At 39.9% G+C, this 19,735-nt stretch overlaps 1 protein-coding gene across 1 annotated transcript in view; it reads right to left on the bottom strand.

Moving 5' to 3' along the window:
- Positions 1 to 19,735, bottom strand: part of wnk2 (WNK lysine deficient protein kinase 2) — a 33,086-nt gene extending 13,351 nt beyond the window's left edge. The window contains exons 1-15 of the mRNA XM_079843808.1: positions 19,517 to 19,735; positions 17,387 to 18,062; positions 14,452 to 14,624; positions 12,454 to 12,674; positions 12,151 to 12,308; positions 11,816 to 11,904; positions 9,982 to 10,201; positions 9,592 to 9,874; positions 6,082 to 6,542; positions 4,047 to 4,181; positions 3,868 to 3,918; positions 1,465 to 1,611; positions 844 to 1,260; positions 355 to 624; positions 212 to 252 (exon numbers count right to left, since the gene is read on the bottom strand). Of these exons, the coding sequence (XP_079699934.1) occupies positions 212 to 252; positions 355 to 624; positions 844 to 1,260; positions 1,465 to 1,611; positions 3,868 to 3,918; positions 4,047 to 4,181; positions 6,082 to 6,542; positions 9,592 to 9,874; positions 9,982 to 10,201; positions 11,816 to 11,904; positions 12,151 to 12,308; positions 12,454 to 12,674; positions 14,452 to 14,624; positions 17,387 to 17,992 (3,272 nt within the window). The 5' untranslated portion in view covers positions 17,993 to 18,062; positions 19,517 to 19,735. The remainder of the gene's footprint in view (positions 1 to 211; positions 253 to 354; positions 625 to 843; positions 1,261 to 1,464; positions 1,612 to 3,867; positions 3,919 to 4,046; positions 4,182 to 6,081; positions 6,543 to 9,591; positions 9,875 to 9,981; positions 10,202 to 11,815; positions 11,905 to 12,150; positions 12,309 to 12,453; positions 12,675 to 14,451; positions 14,625 to 17,386; positions 18,063 to 19,516) is intronic.

Below are 19,735 nucleotides of genomic sequence, written 5' to 3'. Positions count from 1 at the left end.
AAATTCACAGATTGATCGTTTGCTGGGCCTGGTGTCAATAAAAGCTTTTCTTTGACTAACAAGGAAGTTTTCAGCTCTGAAACTTACAGGATATACTCATATTAAGATGTCCTTTTATATATCAAAATCCCAAGGGAAAGTTGATTTCTCAATTCATGACCCCTTTAATGCATGCAATTCTCATATTCAGAGAAAAACAGCTTATTCCTACCTGTCGCATACAAAACTGTGAAGTGGGATTGATACCGGTGCCTGTAAGGAAACAATTATTTCAATGATCTACAGTATGTGGGACTTTGTTTGATGAATACATATTATGGTCAGATAAATAATGTTGCTTATGCTTACTGTTACCTCAGTATTAGGTTGAAATGGGCTGGGCTCTAGCGCAGGAGGAATTGGCATTGAAGCAGTGTCTGATATTTGCTGAGTTGTACTGGGCATGCCAGTAGTCTCAGGAACAGCATATCCTGTCTGTATGCCAGAAGGCTCCATGGTTTCAGGTAAGGCATGCACTGTGGTAAAATGCGTCTCTGACTGTCTGTCCTGTGGAGGAGACTGGATCTGCGACAGAATGGTGTGTGATGGGGCCAGGATATGCAATTCCTCATGGCGAGGGTACTCCTGTTGAAAACATTTTAGACCTCAATTGTAAGGCTCACTGAATAACATTAATTATCCTGCGTTATTGCTATGACAAAGTAGCAATTCTGAATAATGTACTGCCATTCTGCTGTCCCTCTCAAAGTAATTACTAAGCTTAGCATAGAAATTATTATGATTGGCATTCCCAATGCATAAATCAATCCTTGCACAAAGCAGGAAAGAAAGCACAGCATTTACCTCTGTAAAAAGTTCAGGAATAGATGGGTCTCGCTGAGGGAGGGGAAGGGAGGGTTGTGTTGGCTGGGGTTGAGGTTGCAAAATGGCACCTTCTAGTGGCGGAACTGGGGAATATATCTGCTGCAGATGTTGCTCGGGAGGAAGCATGGATGGGGACAGGGCCATAGCCAGGAGAGGTATAGGGGTAGGAACATTCAGAGGGGTGGAGACAGGTGTGCCTGCTCCTAGTATGCAGGGTACATTGTGCATGGATAGTATAGGAGGAGGTGCACTGATAGGGCTTTGTGGGTAGTAGGGAGAGGATACAGGATGAGCATTCGTGGGGTAGGAAGAAGAGTAAGAGACTGAGGAAAAAGGTATTGGCTCTGTCCCTGCAGATGTGCCCCCTTCTGGCAAAAGAGGATATGCCGAAGGAAACTAAAGAATAAAGAGCAAGATAAAAACATAAACAGCCAGAGGTAAACTATAAAGCTACATTTTTGCACGTAGAATTAAGAAAATCCCTTGACTTCTACCATCTAGAGTTAAACACATTTCACCCTTGCTAAAGAATGTACTTGTTGCGATATCCGAGTAAAGGTGTTGCACACATAGGCCTAGTTTCAGGTTTCATAAACTGACCTGTGTGGCGATTTGTAGAGGCTGGAGAAGGGGCGTCTGAACATTTAGCTGTGGTTGTGGAGGAAGGGTAGCGGTGCTGAGCATTGAAGATGCTGTCTGTAATAGATGCTGTGGAATGAACTGAGCATCTGATACCTGCACTAGGGTCTGGGAAAGACAAAGAGAGAAAAAAAGAATTAAAGAATTATGCTAAATGCTATATGAGAATTGAACGCCTAAATTAATTCAGCCATCATGTAATTCTTTAATTATATAATTTACAATGGGTGTATCTGGCCTGCTTATTAGGGGTGTAACGATACACCAATTCCACGGTTTTGGAGCCACAGTTCGGTTCTGTTCTGTTTGCTGTGGGGGCATGTTCATGGCAGGGCACCAGCAATAATAACACTGGATTCACTTTTAACTTAATAATAACAACAACAATAATTTAACTTGTTAACTTTACCTTTATTAACTTTATACATTGGCTTCACGTTTTCTTTAGAGTAGTAAGCAAATGCGAGTAAACTAAAATGAAATAAATGCCTCCACTGTAGACTAGTTTTAAAAAAACAAAACAAGCACATTTATTCCACAAAAATGTTTGACCACACACAAGTAGTCACACTTTAGCCTACTTAAACAAACAAAGTAGGGCTGTGCGATATAGAAGAAAAATGCGATATCCTTGTTAAATAACGCGATATGCGATACGATATTGTTCGAAGTGGGTAAAATCAATTTTTTTCCCCAACTGATATCTTTCACTTAAAGCATAACCGACTGTGTTTACATGAATACTCATCAAGACAGCCATTTTGACATAACTGTGTGTGTATTTGACAGTTCGAGTGTGTAACAAGACACGAAAAAAAGAACGGCTTGTGTGCACGTTTCGGTGTGTGTGTCAGACAGCAGACAGAACGAGACTGCAAGGAGTTGTGTTTCGCAAGTTATTGCGTTTAATAACTCTTTTTAACGTCAAGCCACATAAGTCACATAAGTAACAGTCGTGTGTGCCCAGTCTATTCTCTGATATATGAATCAACCAAAAACGTACACTTTTCATAATGTTGAAGTAGCCTATTAAAATCATTCAGATATTGCGTGTTGCTGCGATATGCATATTGCGATATGTATACATTTGCAATATTTCGATATATTGCGCAGCCCTAAAACAAAGTGTATGAATATGACTAATACAGATGAATAGATAGACCTATAAAGTAAAGCTATTAAATAGCAGTTTTTTTTAACACAAAGTAGCCACCACACTAATTTACAAAATAACATAAAGTGAAAATAAAGTGGCATATTTGGGGTTATGGAAACAACAGTTACCATGGCGAATCCACGATACGAACATGAACTGTTAATGAAACATGAAAACTGCTCCTGATAAACAGAATGAACCTCCAGAATGCAAATCCTTCCCAGCTAACACACAGCGTACCAGTTACGTGATTTATTGGTACTTTTCTTTTATTTCATTACTTACGAATTTACAACGTAACGTTGCATGATCATAGTTTCTCTTGTGCTTTATATGAAGTGATATACAGCGTGCACCGCCGCATGCAGTTGAAGTGTGTGCGCTACGAGCACAGTATAACGGCTGACAGGACATGAAAGTTCGGTTTTCTAAGGTGAGAGAGACTTTTTATTTTATAACAAGCTGTGAAAAAGTCACTGACATATAGCCTAAACATATCATCTGACCACAGATACTGAATCGGGAAAACATGTTTTTCTCAGGCACTCCGCGACCAACTCAGAACCATAGATATATATCTGTGCTCAGAACAGTCTCGCAACCAAACCAGCTGAGAAACATTTTGTAGAGAACCCCCTCTCACTGGGACTCCAAGGTAGCATTTAGCCAACCTGGCTAAATGGGGAAACTGGCTTTCTTTGTCCTTCCACCATGCAACTTGAGCGATCGATCACCAAGTCACTTGACATGCACTTGGAAGACAAAAGTTAGTGTATATTAAATAATATTATTATAATAATATTTAGTAAAAATACAGCTCTTATTAGTTGTTAAACGTGTACTAATTACTATTTCAAAATATAAAGGACGTTTTTTCAAATATATCACGTTTTTTCAGTTTGGTTTGAATATCGTTACACCCCTACTGCTTATAGTGGCAGATACAACACAATGCTTTAAAAAGTAGCAATCACCTCAGATTGTCTCCAAGCATAATCAGTAAAATTAATTTCGAGGAACACTTAATACTCAACAGTTCCCACAGATTACGCTGGCAAATCTTTATCTCCAGCTAAATAAGTGGGGGTAAAACTGTATTTATTCATTGTTTAGTTGACTTTTAATAATCCAATAAATGTATGCCATGACTGAAACCGAAATCCAAACTTTTCCACAACATTTAAAACAGACTGTGAGGATGTTTATACAGATGTGTCTACCTGAGGCGGGAAAGCTTCAGGATGGAAATAAAGATGAAACTGAGAGAAATACAAACACAAGGAAGAACAACATTCTAAATTAACCTAGTAAACTATCACTTTGCTAGCACACATGCATCCATCCATCCATCCTCACTTAAGGGAAGACGAACCTATAGCAGGCTTACCTCCTGTGCTAGTGGTACAGTTTTCTGGCTTTGCTGTGCTACGAAGGCAGAGGCATGAATGCTCTGTGGACGAGCATGTGGTACAGGAGTAGCTGGAGCAGAGACGGTCTTGGAAGGACCCAATTGTGTGGAAGGCTGAAAAACACATGCACAAAAACAAATATTAATAAAGGAACATTTGCATGGACATTTAAGTATTTAACAGCCAAGGGCAGTTCTACAAGATATTTGCAGGACAGTAACTCCAGCAGCACATGGTTTGATGTGACAGATAAATTACCAGCTACTGACAGGGAACAAAAGGGGAATATGTGTGACACCAACTCTACACAGGGGATGTTGCTTTAAAAAGAGACCATGCACAGAGCGACAGGGATAATTTGCGGTGTTGCAGTAGCAGTCATTTATTGTACAGTCAGCTTGCTGTGCCATCCTCTAGCTCTCTTTCAAGAGACTGCCCTTCAAAAGGACGTAATAGTCCCTTAAAGATGGCCCCATTATTCTTCAAGCTATAAATAGCAGTGATTAGAGAAAATTTATTCAGTTTATTTTCAGAAATAAAGTATGTAGTACGCAAATTACATAAGCATAAAACTAGGAGGGACTGGCATTTCTGAGAAACACAACGTATTCAGGAATCAAGGTGAAGAAGCTTGGAAAGCATGGGTGAGGGAAAAGCGATTCTCTTGTTCTAGATTTTTCTGCCAGGATCATAACTAGTACATTTTATTTTTCACCTACCACAAGACCTGGTCCAACTTCATTGTCCCGCACAGAAAAAGACCCTTGTTCCAGATGTGATAGGGGTACACACAAAGAGCTTACACTTTGTAATTTAGGTACACAGAACCTGTTAACACAAGCATCACTGTGGCCATCTCCAGGCTGTGCCCTGTCACTCAAGACAGGGGAACTGGTACGCCGATTGATGATATGATGTAGACAGCGATCGAGGTGAGACAAATCTGAGCTGTCTCCTAAACTATGAGAATGTGGCCCAATCAAGGAGACAGGGGAAACTGGAGATGATGACTTGAGTGGGGAAGTTAAATTAACTGGTGAAGATATGGACATATGTCTGGAAGACATGTGAACTGGTGAGGGTATAGATATATAGACAGGGGGGAAGGCAATGGTATGGTTTAGTGGAGACATGTTGTTAGGCAGAGTTGTCACAGGAATCTGTGCAGGAGAATGGCCTTTAAGGACTGGAGAGGGTGGGGTGACTTGAACTGGTATTGAACTTGATATGTTTTCAAGAGCAGAAACTTGCTTTGCAGGCAGTGTTGATATATATGGAGACTGTGGGGTCATATAGATTGGTGAGCTGGAGTCTGAATGAGCCAGATCAGGTGAGAATGATGGTTTTAATGAGGAAACAGATGGCATATTTTGGTGGATATGGGAAGAAGCGGGTGAAGAGGCATGCCCGAGAGACCCTCGACCCCCTGACCTTCCAGCCAGCAACAGTGCCAGACACGCCTGGCAGTAATGTGGGTGGACATCAGAGTTCCTCCGACTGAATGACATTGTCTGGCTCTGAGAATTAATTTTTACCTGCTGTGAACTATATTCAGAGGCTCCAGTGTCTTTAGAAACATTAATTGGTGTCTGCTCGTCATTTGTGAATGATGAAGACCCTGTAAAGTCACTTGTAGACAGCGACTGATTCATTTCATCACTAGAACTTTCTTCCGGTTTGGGACAGCTAGAAGTCTGATGATGCAGCCACTTTAACAAATCCTGTAGGTCAGTTCTCTGTAATAGGTCAAGGTATGAAGTGCTGCTACGCCTGGTCCCCGCCAAATTATCAGAGAATAGCAAAGATCTTTGGAAGTCACCAGGAATACTGCCATGTCGCTGCTCATTCAGTCACGGTTTGAGAAAAAGACACATTTTTAAAAATTCAGACAGTCATAAAAAACATAGTGCTGCTAAGAGAAGAAAGGAATGGGAATTAAGATGGTGGTCTTGGGGTTTTCCTACAATGTAAAGCTCAACTGCAATGATGAGTTGGATTTAAGTATAAACTTACAGGTGATGGCTGGTAAGAGCTCGGATGCAGGTGTACCGAAGACTGCTGAAAAGCCCCTTGATGTAGCTGATGAGCTGACTGCTGATATTGCTGGTGCAGCTGAATGGTGGGTTGTTGCTGGGGTGCTTGAGACACCAAACCATGGGCTTGTGCTTGAGTAACCTGGTGCAGGTGACCACTAGGCTGTTGTTGGGCTCCCTGGGGTTGCTGAGGACTAGGTTGTTGCTGGGCACCGTGGAGAAACTGGCCTATGGTTTGTTGTGGGACACCTTGATGCATTTGTAGAGCAGGTTGTTGTTGAGTCCCCAGAGGCGGGTGTGCAGTAGATGGCTGCTGGGTACCCTGTGGCAACTGAGCAAGAAGCTGTGCTGGAGGGCTTAAGACCTTTTGGGCAGCGGAAAGGGACTGCTGAGAGGTGCTGTCTGAAGCACCTGTTATCATTGTTGAGCCTGCACTGCTGTCTGCAAACAACACAAAGTGCATACATAAATTATTGAAGCAAGTAACATTTTGGAATACCTGTATTATGTAATTTATACAAAAGAAATGATTAAACTAAATCATTAACATAATATAATCAAGTGAAATACTATACATTACATCTTATTTGTTCAGTGGATATTGCTATTACAGCCATTTACATAATGACCCATTTAAAGGGGTGGTACAACACGATTTCACTTTTCTAAATTTAGCTAGTGTGTAATGCTGTTTGAGCATAAACAACATCTGCAAAGTTACAACGTTCAAAGTTTAAAGCAAAGGGAGATATTTGCTTTTAAAGAAATCAATTTCTAAGAACTACAGCAAACGGTCGGTAGGGACTACAGACATTCCTCCAGGGTTGTTGACATCACCAGCCCCAATATTTACATAAACCCCTCCTCCGAGAATATTAAATAAGGGGGGTGAGGCCATTTTTTATTGCTGTGGGGAAGAGTTGTTGTGGTATAGTTAGTAAGCTGGAATGTTGTTGCCGCAATGCCGACGAAATGCTGTTATTTTCATCCGGATTGCACGTCTACTTTGTTCAGCCTTCCTATGGATGGGGGAGTTAGGGATCAATCCAGTGGTGTAGTCTACGTGATACGCAGGTATACGCCGTATACACACTAGGAAAGGCCAAGGATTTCCGTATACCCACTTAAAAAAGCGTGTGGATACGTAACAACATCGTTTTGCAGACATCCCAAGTCTCCCGGAAGTTCCGTGAGTCTCCCGCATATTTATAGCGGCTCCCTGATGCCCGCAAATTAGTTAAATTCTCCCGCAATCTAGAGCGAGCGAGCAAGAGCGCGCATGTGAGACACAGACTGTGCACGCGCGCACGGCAGAGAGCGAGCGAGAGCGAGAGACCTTACGTGTGCTGGTGTGCACCTAATGAAGCGCATGTAAGACGGAGAGCATCCTGATTGGCTTGTTTTGGTAAGTCAACCAATCAATTGTCAGTGTGGGTGGGCTTTTATCTCTTCTCCCGAACCGAATCAGCTCAGTGTAGAAACTGGAGCGCCATGGCAGAGGGAGAGTGCCTCTGCTTTTGTGACAGAACTTTCATTCATAAATTCACCCCGTCTGTGTTGCGAACATAGACTGTGGTTGCGATTGCGAATCACTAACGTTTTTGGACTATTGGGGACCATTTGGACACCAGCCAATCAAATAAAAAAATATAGCTACCGAACAGCCAATCAGAAAATAGCATTGCTGTATCCATTTACACCAATAAATTACTATATGGTGATATTAGTTATCAATACACTGTAAAATAAAAATTCAGGACTCCAATTGAAAATTTTCTAGTGACTGATCACATCTACATTTTTTAGTTGGCCAAATTGAATTTCTGTTAATTAAATTGCATCAATTCACAGAAATTCAATTTGGCCAACTGAAAAATTTAGATGTGATCAGTCACTAGAACATTTTCAATTGGAGACCTGAATTTTTTTTTACAGTGTAGTTATTGTAATTAGCTATTGAAAAGAGATTCATTTTTTAATGGATAGCTTCAATAGCCTTTTTCAAGATGATATTTTGAAAAATGTTGGTAATCAGACAGTTGGCAGCACCCATTGACTTTCATAGTCTATATTTTTTCCTACTGTGGAAGTCAACTGTCTGATTACCAACATTTTTCAAAATATCATCTTTTGTGTTAAACAGAAGAGAGAAACAACTTGAGGGTGAGGAAATTACAACACAATTTTAATTTTTGGGTGAACTATACCTTTAAGAATGATTATACTATATGAATATGGTACCTGGAGCACAGGTTTTATCAGCTGACATGTCTTTTGTCGCTTATAATAAATTGGAATGTTGGATGGGTGCGTATGAGGCTGGGAGGGGAAAAAAAAAATCACAGTATACTCACTACAAAAAACTAGACTACACCACTGGATCAATCGTTAACATTTATTTTTAACTTGGTCCCTCATAATTATTACCCAAATGTAGCTCTCAAATGTGCTGCATATTTCACGGAGGAAAGCTTCCACAATCTTCGCGAGTTCAATGCAGGATTCGCACAACGGCTTGTCCTGAAAGATGGATTTAAAAACAGAAGCTGTTTACGGGCCACAACCTGTAAGTATGATTTATTTTTTGTTGATGTGTTTTCCTGTAATAGTTCGTATTGTTAATTGTACGTTGTAGCAAGGAAGTAAACAAATGACAACCCTGTTTGGCTCGGAAAACCACTTTGTTAAATGCTCATTCATACTTAACGTTATCCGACAAACACCTTACGTTACAAACTTTTTTTTTAAACTCAACAGCGAACTTGGAATTAGTGTAAATTATTCTTTGATTAGAGCTTTTATGTATTGTTTATCTACATGCTTGTTTATCTACAGGCATGCTAAACATGGTTCTGTGTTTGACTTGGCTACTATAGTAAAGCCAATGTTTAGTGTTAGTTTTGGGTTAATAGTTCTTGCGACAGATATTTGGCTATAATCGTTCTAAAAATACAAAAGTAACAGTGCCATTCAGTAGCGATCCCAATAGATCCGCGCTGTCTTTACTCAAAAAAATCCCTTTGAGGACTGAACAGGTTCTGCTTGATCATCTTCACTAAAATTGTCTGGGTCCGATTCGTGTTCAAATTGGTATGGTTTTATTGACGCCATTGTTTCTAAAACTACCAAAGCACAGTCTACCGGTAAAGGTGAGGGTCGTGACGTTTCCGAAAAAACATGCACTAGGCGGTTAGCGAATCACAACACACTGGGCCAGCTAACCAATCTGAGCCCATTGCGTATTTTTGAGGGACTGGCTTCATACAACCCGGAAACCATCAGACCGTTTTTACAAGGAGGGACAGAGCAGTGTAGAATAAAGGTCAAATATAGGAAAAACAATGCAATTTTTTTAAAAACGAAGCATGAACACATGTTACAGTGCACCCCACAAACACAATCAAGCCGTCGAAATAATGTGTTTTACCACCCCTTTAAAGTCATTGAACGAACTTTTATCATCTTTTGTGTGGATATCCCAACATCTTACGTGTAGCTGTAGTCGCACTATTCGGGGCACTGCAGACCAGGCTGACTGTTTCAGTATGTAGTTCCTCTGTTTCGGGTGGAAGACTGGGTGGTGCACCCAATGGTGGCCCTGTGGAGGGCACCTGAAGAAGATTCGGTGTCTCAGTCTTGGTGCTGCTCTCTTCTGTTTTTCCATTACAGCCTGAGACAATCCGCTGCCGTCTCCACTTTATTAGAGACACACGGTCGCGGATAGACTTACCCACAATCTTCACATCACTCTCTAAAAAGAAGCCAGAATCCACCTGCCAGAATAGATCATTGAACAAGTAACTGACATTGTGAACTACAAGTATGTTATGTCTATGTTATGCCTAAAAGTTTTGCATTTCTAAAATTCACATTTGTTTACCATTTCCTGGGCAACTGTTTCTGGGACGTCTGTCTCCAGGTCAAATGTGAACTCGATAGCACCACTGTCTTTATACTTTCCCTTAAGTTTTTTCGGGTCTTCAACCCAGAGCCTCAGAGCAATGGATGACTTCTTGCCGTCATCCTCTTCAGCTAACTCTACTCTCACACCTGTGTCCTCCGCAAAGAATGCATGGTTTAATAAGTCCTTTATGGAGTACCTTTTAGGAGAGAAAGATGTGATTTGTTTTTTAAAGAGCTGAAAAACAACAAATTTGCCATGTGCAGGATTATCAACAATTAGTGATCAACCGATATATCGATTAACCGATATTTTCCCCGGTTTTGTAATATCGGATTTACCGATAAATTGCGCCATCTTGTGGGCGTTTTTAGAATTGCTCGCAGGATCGCCATTACAACGCATCTGAGGCGAGACGTGGGGAGACGAGACAACGGCGTGCACGGGTAAAGTATACTTGCCTGCTTTGCTGTAATTAGTAAACTTTATGTCCAAATACAGATGCAACTTTGCATGAATTAAATAATACAGCCATGAATGAGCACATGTTGGAAATAAAAGCGCTGAATTTAATTCTCTCTCTGTTGTCTATGCTCGTCATTAGTCTCGTGAAGTCGTCTGTATTTTGCTGTTCACGCAGCGGGTTGATGCTCAGGAAATGCTCCACGGCCACCGCATATAACTTTAACAAGATTCACTTGTTTAAAACACCGTAATTAATTATATAAACATTTACTTAACCATTCGCTAATAAACATCGAAGTAAACAACTCTATGGATATTAATTATTTATTATCTCCGCGAACGATCGCAGTTTGAGTAGTTCTGTGTAAATGCATAGATAAACATCAGTTTGTCAGCAGATATTTCATAATCTAGAACGACAAAAACATGAATAATTCTGATATAACTTAACATACTATTTGAGAAATGCAATAAAATACGATGTTTTGTTTGTTATGTTATCATTAACATTATCCAGCGAATTATTCTTCACTCTTTAACCTATTAAACAGTTTATAAATCTACTAAAACTGTAGTTTAAAATTAAGTATTACATTTCGGAGCCATTTATGAAAACAAACGAAACAGGCTTATGGGGCAGATGCTGAAAGACTCTGTTTTCTACACTACAACCTAGTTCTGCTCAACTGGGAGTATTAAGCTACATTAAACAGCAATGCTATTTTTTTGTTTTTGTTTTTTAATTGGTTAGAATTACCTTTATGTGCTTTATTTATTTTACCTTTTTTTCCCACCTAATCTAAGATTAGAGAAAGTTTAGAAACGGTGCACTTTTTTTATTTTTTGCACTTTCAGACCCCTCTATTTATTGGTGTATAAATAAGATTTGTTTTGTTTTATATGCAAGGAGGGAATGATTGTTATAAATAAAATGGTTTGTTCAGTTCAGTGGTGTTGTAATCGTGTCAAAAACAGAAGAATAACAGTAAATAAATATTGGTTCTGTATATCGGTTATCAGGCACATAAAAACAAAAATTATCGGTATCGGTTCTAAAAAAAAAAAAAATATCGGTCGAACAATGCTACAATGTTGCTTAGGCAAATTGTATGAGCTATTAAACTGATTGACGATCCATGCAGGCAATTTACAATCAGACACATAACCGGAGGAGAATAGATGTCATTAGCAAGGTTCAAATTACTGCAAAGGCAAATGACTGTAAAGCGTATCAGTTAAATAAAGTCGCAGCTATTCAAGAAAAGGATGTCTGATCATACAACAAGTACCACATCTGACAGGAGCAGAGGCCTTCTGACCTTCGAGACTGTTCAGCAGATGGACTCACCTTTCCTCCCAGTGATGGCAGATACACTCTCCAATGATTTCTTTTATTTCAGGCACGGCCACCTTACTGAAACTGGCTGGTTTCACACCCTGTGCAATAAATGAATGAGGAACACAACACACACGCACATTGTTTCATTGGAAGAGAGTGAAAGGAAATTTTACAGCATTTCAAAGAAAACATTTATCCTGTATACCTGACTGCAATTACAGAACATGACATTATAGATATACCACTGAATTAAAATCAGTTGTACATACATTATGCCATTGAACTGAATGGGAAAATTCGTGAATGCATTTTGGTTCGGTGAGAAGCAGTTTGCTCGAACTTACGCTAGTGACTTTGCGATAGATTTGTGCTGCATTTTGGCACTCCGAGTATGGATACTCAGAGGTAGCCATTTCTAGCATACACATCCCAAATGCATACACATCTACGGCTTCATCATAGTGCTCCTCATACATCTCAGGGGCCATAAACTCTGGAGTGCCTAAAAGAGGAAGAAACAAAGGAGAAAAATCAATAACTAAATGGATAATGTAGTCTTTAAAATTTCACATAACAAACTACAATCTACATCATCTAATCTAGCTGTTTATATTGTATGCAATATAGCCTGTAATCCTGACTGTTACCTATTACACTTTTGGCAAAGGAAGCTCTCTTTAGTGTGGCCAGGCCAAGATCTCCGATCTTGACTGAGCCTGTAGGGCCAGTGATGAAGATATTGTCACACTTCAGGTCCCGATGGATAATGGGAGGGGTCCTCGTATGGAGGAAGTGAAGACCTTTTAGGATCTGTCTGCACCAGCTTCGTAAGACTTTTGATTTCATCACCTTGAATCGCTTCAAATACCTATATATTAACAGAAACAGGATTAGAGATCATTGGAGTATGATTTCTCTGCGGAACAAAAGTGAGTGTTTCTAAATTTGTGGGGGTTTTCAAACTGATGGGTGTTTATAAACCATGCAATGAAAATGATCCCCTTCACCCGACTCGACTTGACCCCATCCCTAAACCCTACCCACACTGTTACGTGGGCAAATCAGGTAATGCAGTGAAAAACGCCCTCTGTTTGTGGCCTCGCCCACTGATCTAGTAACTCCTATTACTATCCTGCAGAGACCTATACTTGGATCATTGTGTCTTCACCTATCTCAAAATCTGCATAATTTTCAGAAGCATGTCATAACGGGCTTGAGCAAAGGAATGCAAGTTGTCATAAGGACAGATCTACTATACATTCATTGATGTCCCATAGCAAGTGACTCAAACCTTAACCAAAATTTCAATACCAGAGTATAAATGTATACCAAATAGCACTTTTCCACTGCATGGTAACGCTTGGTACAGCTCGGCTTGGCTCGCTTCGCTTTTCCACTGCGTGGTACGAATCAGTTCGCCACGGCACGCTGTGGTTTTCTACTGCAGTTAGCACCGCTTTAAAGTGGTTGGGATTATAGAATGATTGTTGTAATTGACCTGATCGGTAAGCCCCGCCCCCCTTAGTTACTGTTGCTAACTCGGACAAACAAACAGAGTTGCTATATCTTACAATGACAGCTGTCAGTGTGCAAACCTTATCCCAAGATGTTTTTGGACACAGAATGTAGCGTATACCCTGTCCGAATGATGGCCAAACTTTACTGATGGTTTATCAAGTTTATGATGTCCTTTTTCACTCCAAAAAAATAATCGTAAGAGCTGAACAAGCATAAGATGTGCACATTCACGTCTCATTCAGATTCAAATTATACAAAAACACTCATACAACAGTAAACAAACATATACACAGACCGTATGCCTTTTCGAGGGTGCAGTTAAAAACTGGTAAACTTTGTATCTGCAAAACAACTCTGATAAACTGCGTGCGAGCTCTTCCTTTCACTACATTACCCGTAGACTATAATACCTATCAAAATAGGAGTCCTCCTTAGTAGGACAGATAATGTAGAGCTTAAACATATCTAAAATTAAATTAATTTACATATAACCAGTTTAATATGGAGAGGCACTGAAATGTAGACCTTCGTGTTTTTGACCTACAGTGTTACATGGCGTGAGAACAGTTAGTTAGTACGGTTTGTATGTTAGCAGGGACTTTAATTGTAACTTAACGAGAGTATGACAAACCGAAAATCCTCTAAGGATACCTGGAATCAGTGTTACAGTACCTCGGCACGACATTTTAGCATTTTTGTAGCATAAACACCATCAAACCAATGACAGCTTCGGATTTTCCAATGTTTCTCTATGGCGCTGACACCTAAAGATGTCCAAGTTCCGGTCCCAGCGCAACTGATACTCAACTGCTATTGGCTCATCTGCGTTCGAGGGGAGGGGCTTACCGATAGGTCAATTGTGCCGCCTCTACTTCTCGGCATGTGGATGTTTTCAACTACAAGACTAAGAAGTTGGTAGTGACAATTCTCTCTGAACAATCAGTGATCTGCAGTATTTACACATCACCTTTTAGTATTGGTACGGCCCGCTTGGAACCTCAGCCAAGGTGGTACAATTTAAACGGATCGTACCGAGTCGTACCAAACTGTACCATTCAGTGGAAAAGCGCCATAAGTTACTTCCCCAGGTGTGATAGCATCAGTTGTTGCATGTCTTTGTGACTCACGTTTTCAGTGTTCCAGATGTCATCAGTTCGGTGACTAAAACAATGCACTTCTTCCCCTTAAGAGGAGATTCCCAAAAGTCATAGAAGCGCACAATGTTTGGATGCTGAAGACCTTTTAGCATCTCTGCCTCCTCTTTAAACCTCTGCCGTTCCAATTTGGACAGCTTACGATCCTGGAATGGCATGGTGCAGGCGTTGGTGGTTGAGGTTCCAGGCATACGGCAGAAGAAAGGTGAGAGAGACAGATGAACAGATGGGTTAGAGAGATGGATTGATAAGAAAACATAATGGTAACTCAATTATCCTCCTTTCAGTGAAAAGAGAGCTATATATGAAATAACTCCTGAGCAGTAGAAGACATGCGTTCTGAAGACATTTAGGTCCATCTCTATTGATTTAAAGCGCACATTCCCTGTAATAGCATTCTAAGGATAGACAATATATCTGTTTTATTGTATTTTTGAATTTGTGTGGTCGTGGGGACAATATCTCTGAACATGATATGACTAAGAAAGTCAAGAAGAAGATCAAAGGCAGGCAAGAGACACAAAAAACTAGACTCCAGTTATTAAAGCATATTGATGCAACATGAAAGGCAAAATATGCATGCTCCTCACTGTGAAAGATGTGTGATTAACATATTGTAGCCCTTTGATATGGAGTACAATGCAGAAGATATAATTTACACAAACAGCATAATTCAAAAATCACACTCTAACATTTTTTATTGGGATTTGTCTCTTTAGTCAGTGTACAAAGGAAAAGTTGGGCTTAAACTCGTGTGTACAGTATTGTGCTAGATTTGAAAATGCTACAGTTACAGAGCCATTGGTGGTCCACGTTCTGGTGCGTATCTATGGTCAAGAAGCTGACCAAATCAATACCTTTGCATCTGCCCTCTTCCTGCTTCTAAATTTGCTAAATGCTGACAGTGAGTATCTGTAACATCTCTCTCCCTCACAATCAGCCAATGTGCAACCCCATAAAACCTCCTGAGACTAACCCCCACACTGCGCCATCTAACGCCTCACATGAACTCAGGGACAAACAGAGAGTCATATATTTCATTCGACCTCCCCCATTCTTAATTTTCCATCCAATTTAGTCTATAGTCTACAGGCATTCAGACCAAACATGTTACCTGATTCCTAGGTTGTTTCTAACTGAGCAGCAATAAGAAAAAGCAGAAGCAATTTATACAGAAATTATAGTTAAATAGGTTAACAGGTTGTAATATTATCACAAACTTTCTTTACATTTCTTATATAATTAAACCCTGTGACATTGCTGATTTTTCAGAGGTGTGCTACATCATCTCTCACAAAAGGAAATTAGCTTTTTGCTTTTAAGCATGGCCAGGGTGTGGCACTAAGATCTTTTCTTGGATGTGTGTTGGATGAAGACTCCATCACACAGATATCAGTTTTGTTCATACATACTGTCAGCTCCTGATGCTTCCCTCTCAGACAAATGAGGGATTAATCAGGTTGGGCGTTCAGCTGTACATAGAATGGTCCATTAGGAATATCTTGATATTGTCTTGAGAACGCTACTGCCTAATGTGAGGGAAGCCATGTTCTTTAGTACACAGCCATCTTCACCTCATCTGACCTGTTCCTCTGTCTCTTCCTTGTGCGATTCTCCTCCCTCCTCGCAGATTTGGGAGCCTCAGCAATTTTTGGCTTGGTAAGACTGCTATACACAGAAGACTAACAATGTGCTCACCAAAATTCCATCCATGTGATTTTAAGATTCATAAAGCAGGATGAATCCTAACCAAAACTGACAGCATGCCCCAAAACAATGGCTGTAGTACATACAGTAACACTCTCAGATCGAATAAAGTCACAAAGCAAAAATCCTACACATATTAATCTATAGTCTGAAAGGGAGTCCTCTCTCTTTTAATACTGTTCACCACCCACACATAAAAACAAAAAGACTTTCCTCATGTATAACACCAGAACTCGAGATCATAACTGCCTCGTCATCCTTCCATGGCCTAATGTGCATTATACTATATGAAAGAAATGATGTGTCTAAGACAATTTTTGTCTGTTTTATGTCTTGTTTATGGTTTAGACATGGAATAAATATGTAGATAGATGGATAGAGAGAGTACTATGAGAAACTGTATGATAACACTGCACTGTTGCATCATTTCAGCAGTTAAGTACACATGACCAGACCTTGTCACATGACCCCTATGCAGAGGGGACTGATCCTCCGGGGATGTGCACTACTCCTCTCCAGAGTTTGTTTGTGTCCCTCCCTTCAGCATTTCTACTGTAAATGTCTAGTGGGATATTTTAGTATGCTCTGATATATTCAATGTTTTAGCGCGGGCTATAATCAGCACAAAGCTTGTTTGCAGGAGGTGTTACGGCGCAATCAATATAATACTTGACATAATCGGGCTCTCTAAATATTTCAGAAATACGTTAACACTTGGTATTCTAGTTGAACTCAGCTGAACCTCAATGGATTAGAGAACACGCGGAAACACTGTTAAACATAGGAAATCTGATATAGAATTGGTCTTGGTGATTCAATCTCTCCATTTTACAATCAATAGTGCTGATAAAAGGAAGAGGCCATATCAGATGACCCGGAAAACAGGAGAAAGCATTATGAATGGCAACAGGATCAATCAGAAAAATATAGTCTTTGTTGTTATTAACAAACTACAGTTTTTTTTTTACTTCAAGATCATTGATATCCTACAAATCTAGAACTTGGCCATATCATTAAGCCCAACAAATTAAGTGGATCTGTTTGTTATCTGAAACTTCTTTAAAATTATATTAAATACAACATAGATAAATCTGGGAAGACCAACCGAAGAAAAAGCCAAAAGGAGTCAAACATCGCAAGAATTGAAATACCAGAGGTTAAAATTGAGAATGTGTATCTGTTGTAATTGCTTTCTTCTTACCTGAAGTTCACACCAGGCCACCTCCACCCATGTCTCAGTGTCCAGGCCCTTATAGACTGTTTTGAAGGACCCCCTGCCAAGCTCAATATCAAACTTAAGGAAGCGTCCACCCGGAGAGGTGGACACTGCCTTCATTCCGGCCTCTTCCTCATTCTCGTCACTCCCAGCTTTCTCCACGGAAGTTTCAGACGGTTCAGCATCATGTTTTTCCTCAACCTCGCTTGTCTCTGGCTCTTTGCTGATGTTCTCTTTCACACCGTCTCCCTGTCCCACCTGAATCTCTGCATTAAAACTCCTCGGGACCACAATACGTGCACTTTTCACGGGACTGCTGCTGGTGTCGCACTCTGAAACCTCGAGTTCTTGATCCTCTGACTCAGAGAACCACAAACTTCTGCGTATAAATCTCTGCCGGACCAGACCTCGGTAATCTAATAGGGGGTATGCGGTTGGATCGCTGGCCCCTCTTTGTGCTGCAGCTGTGGGGTCCATATGAGCGGGATGTTCGTGACCATTTTCATAAATTACAGTCTTTTTTGAGGGGACAGAAGAAACTGTGGTGCCCGCAGCCTGCGGCTCAGAGTTGGATCCAGTCTGGTTTTCCATGACCAGTGAATCGCTGAACACTCATCTGTGACATTCAGCCGTTTGTGTCGTCCTCCTTGAATGAATGTACCTGCAATATGGCAAGTAGTTTATTCCTTTAACTAGAATCTATTTCGCATTCCTAGCATGTCCCTACTAGTAAATAATACAATAATGACTAGTATCTGATGCAGGGATGACGTCAGAACCCGGAAGACTAATTCGCCGCTGGTTCCCTTGAGATTTCCCTTTTCCTATAAAATAAAGCCTGTGGTAAACATAACATGACTATACTTTGCCGTTTTGTTCTACAATTAAACACACCCCTAGCAAAAACATTTATGTTCATTTTTGAAAACGTACCTTTTTAATAAGTAACTAGATATGACAGCTTGTTGTGTGAGTGTGTGCAGTGTACATTGTAGAACAAAACGTCAAAAGTATCATGAACTTATGGCTTAATTTTACTCATAAATTGAAAACCCCCAATATAAAACCCCATAGGAAAATCTCGAAGGAACCAGCGGCGAATTCTGACGTCGTACCTGCACCACTCTATTTCACTACTAACTATTCATTAGAAACTAGCACTTATCCCAGAAATCAGAAGTATATATTTAGTTAGCACTTTTTAATTACACACAAGCACTTATTCAGGTTGCACTTTATTTAACAGTACGACGTGCACTTACAGTGTACTTACCTAAGATTGATAAGTACTGGGTAATATAATGTTCAGGGTTAGTAGCTAGTTATTGCAATTCTATAATAAGTACATAGTATGCACATGGATAACATGACTGTAAAATAAAGTGCTACCCTTATTCCCTTTCTAGCTACAGAGACATCACAATAATTACTAGTATCTATTCCATATTTTCTAATATATAATTATTACATACTAGTACATATTTACATAACAAAAATAGCAATACAAATCAGTTATTACAAATAGCACTACCAATCTCATCATCTCTTGCCATATACAGTGTAGTCAGAATGACAACTTTACAGTTTTTTTTATTAAAACTCTTAAAAGTAAGATTCGAAATGGTACTAGTAACAACTAAAATACTGGTCACAAGTAACCAGTAAGTAAACGGGATAGCAAAGGCCATAGCACTAGATAAGCACTAGTGACTAATAGATATGAATCACTACTGGAATTAGTGAATAATAGTTAGTGAAATTGAAAATATGCTATTTTCTATTGGATCACTCACTAGTAATGAACAAAATAAGTACTAGAAACATAGAATAGACACAAGTTAGTTTTAAAGGAATAAATGTTAAAACGGTTTGCCATACCTGCAATGCCAGTCTGTACTGACGCAGTTCGGCATCATTTGAGGACCGACTGTCAGACTCCTCGTTTACATATAATAGCTAATATTAATTATAATAAAATATTTATGCAATTAGTTAAAAGAGCAAAACAAAAAAATGTATAGTGACATTAGCGTATTCAAGCACGAGAAATTCATGCCACAAACATACTTTAAAGGTGCAAAACTATTTGAAAACTAATATCAATATCTAGCTCACCATGCTGGGTAGTTGACAGAGGCTGTCACGTTGTTTAATCCGTCGCAAAACTATAAAGTGCGTAGCTGTCCCTTGAAATAAGATTTGAATGATCTCAGACATCTACTTTCACCAAGCAGCCACATAGCCGCTTCAAATCGGAGTACCCTTGGTTCTTATGTCAGCGTCTGTAAGGGACATGAAATCCACAGCCGGTTGATGAGATTATTTGCTCACTGC

Source organism: Gobio gobio (genome assembly GCF_949357685.1).
Source record: "Gobio gobio genome assembly, chromosome: 19".
In the NCBI taxonomy this organism is placed as follows: domain Eukaryota; kingdom Metazoa; phylum Chordata; class Actinopteri; order Cypriniformes; family Gobionidae; genus Gobio; species Gobio gobio.
This window is presented reverse-complemented; position numbering and strand designations above follow the sequence as displayed.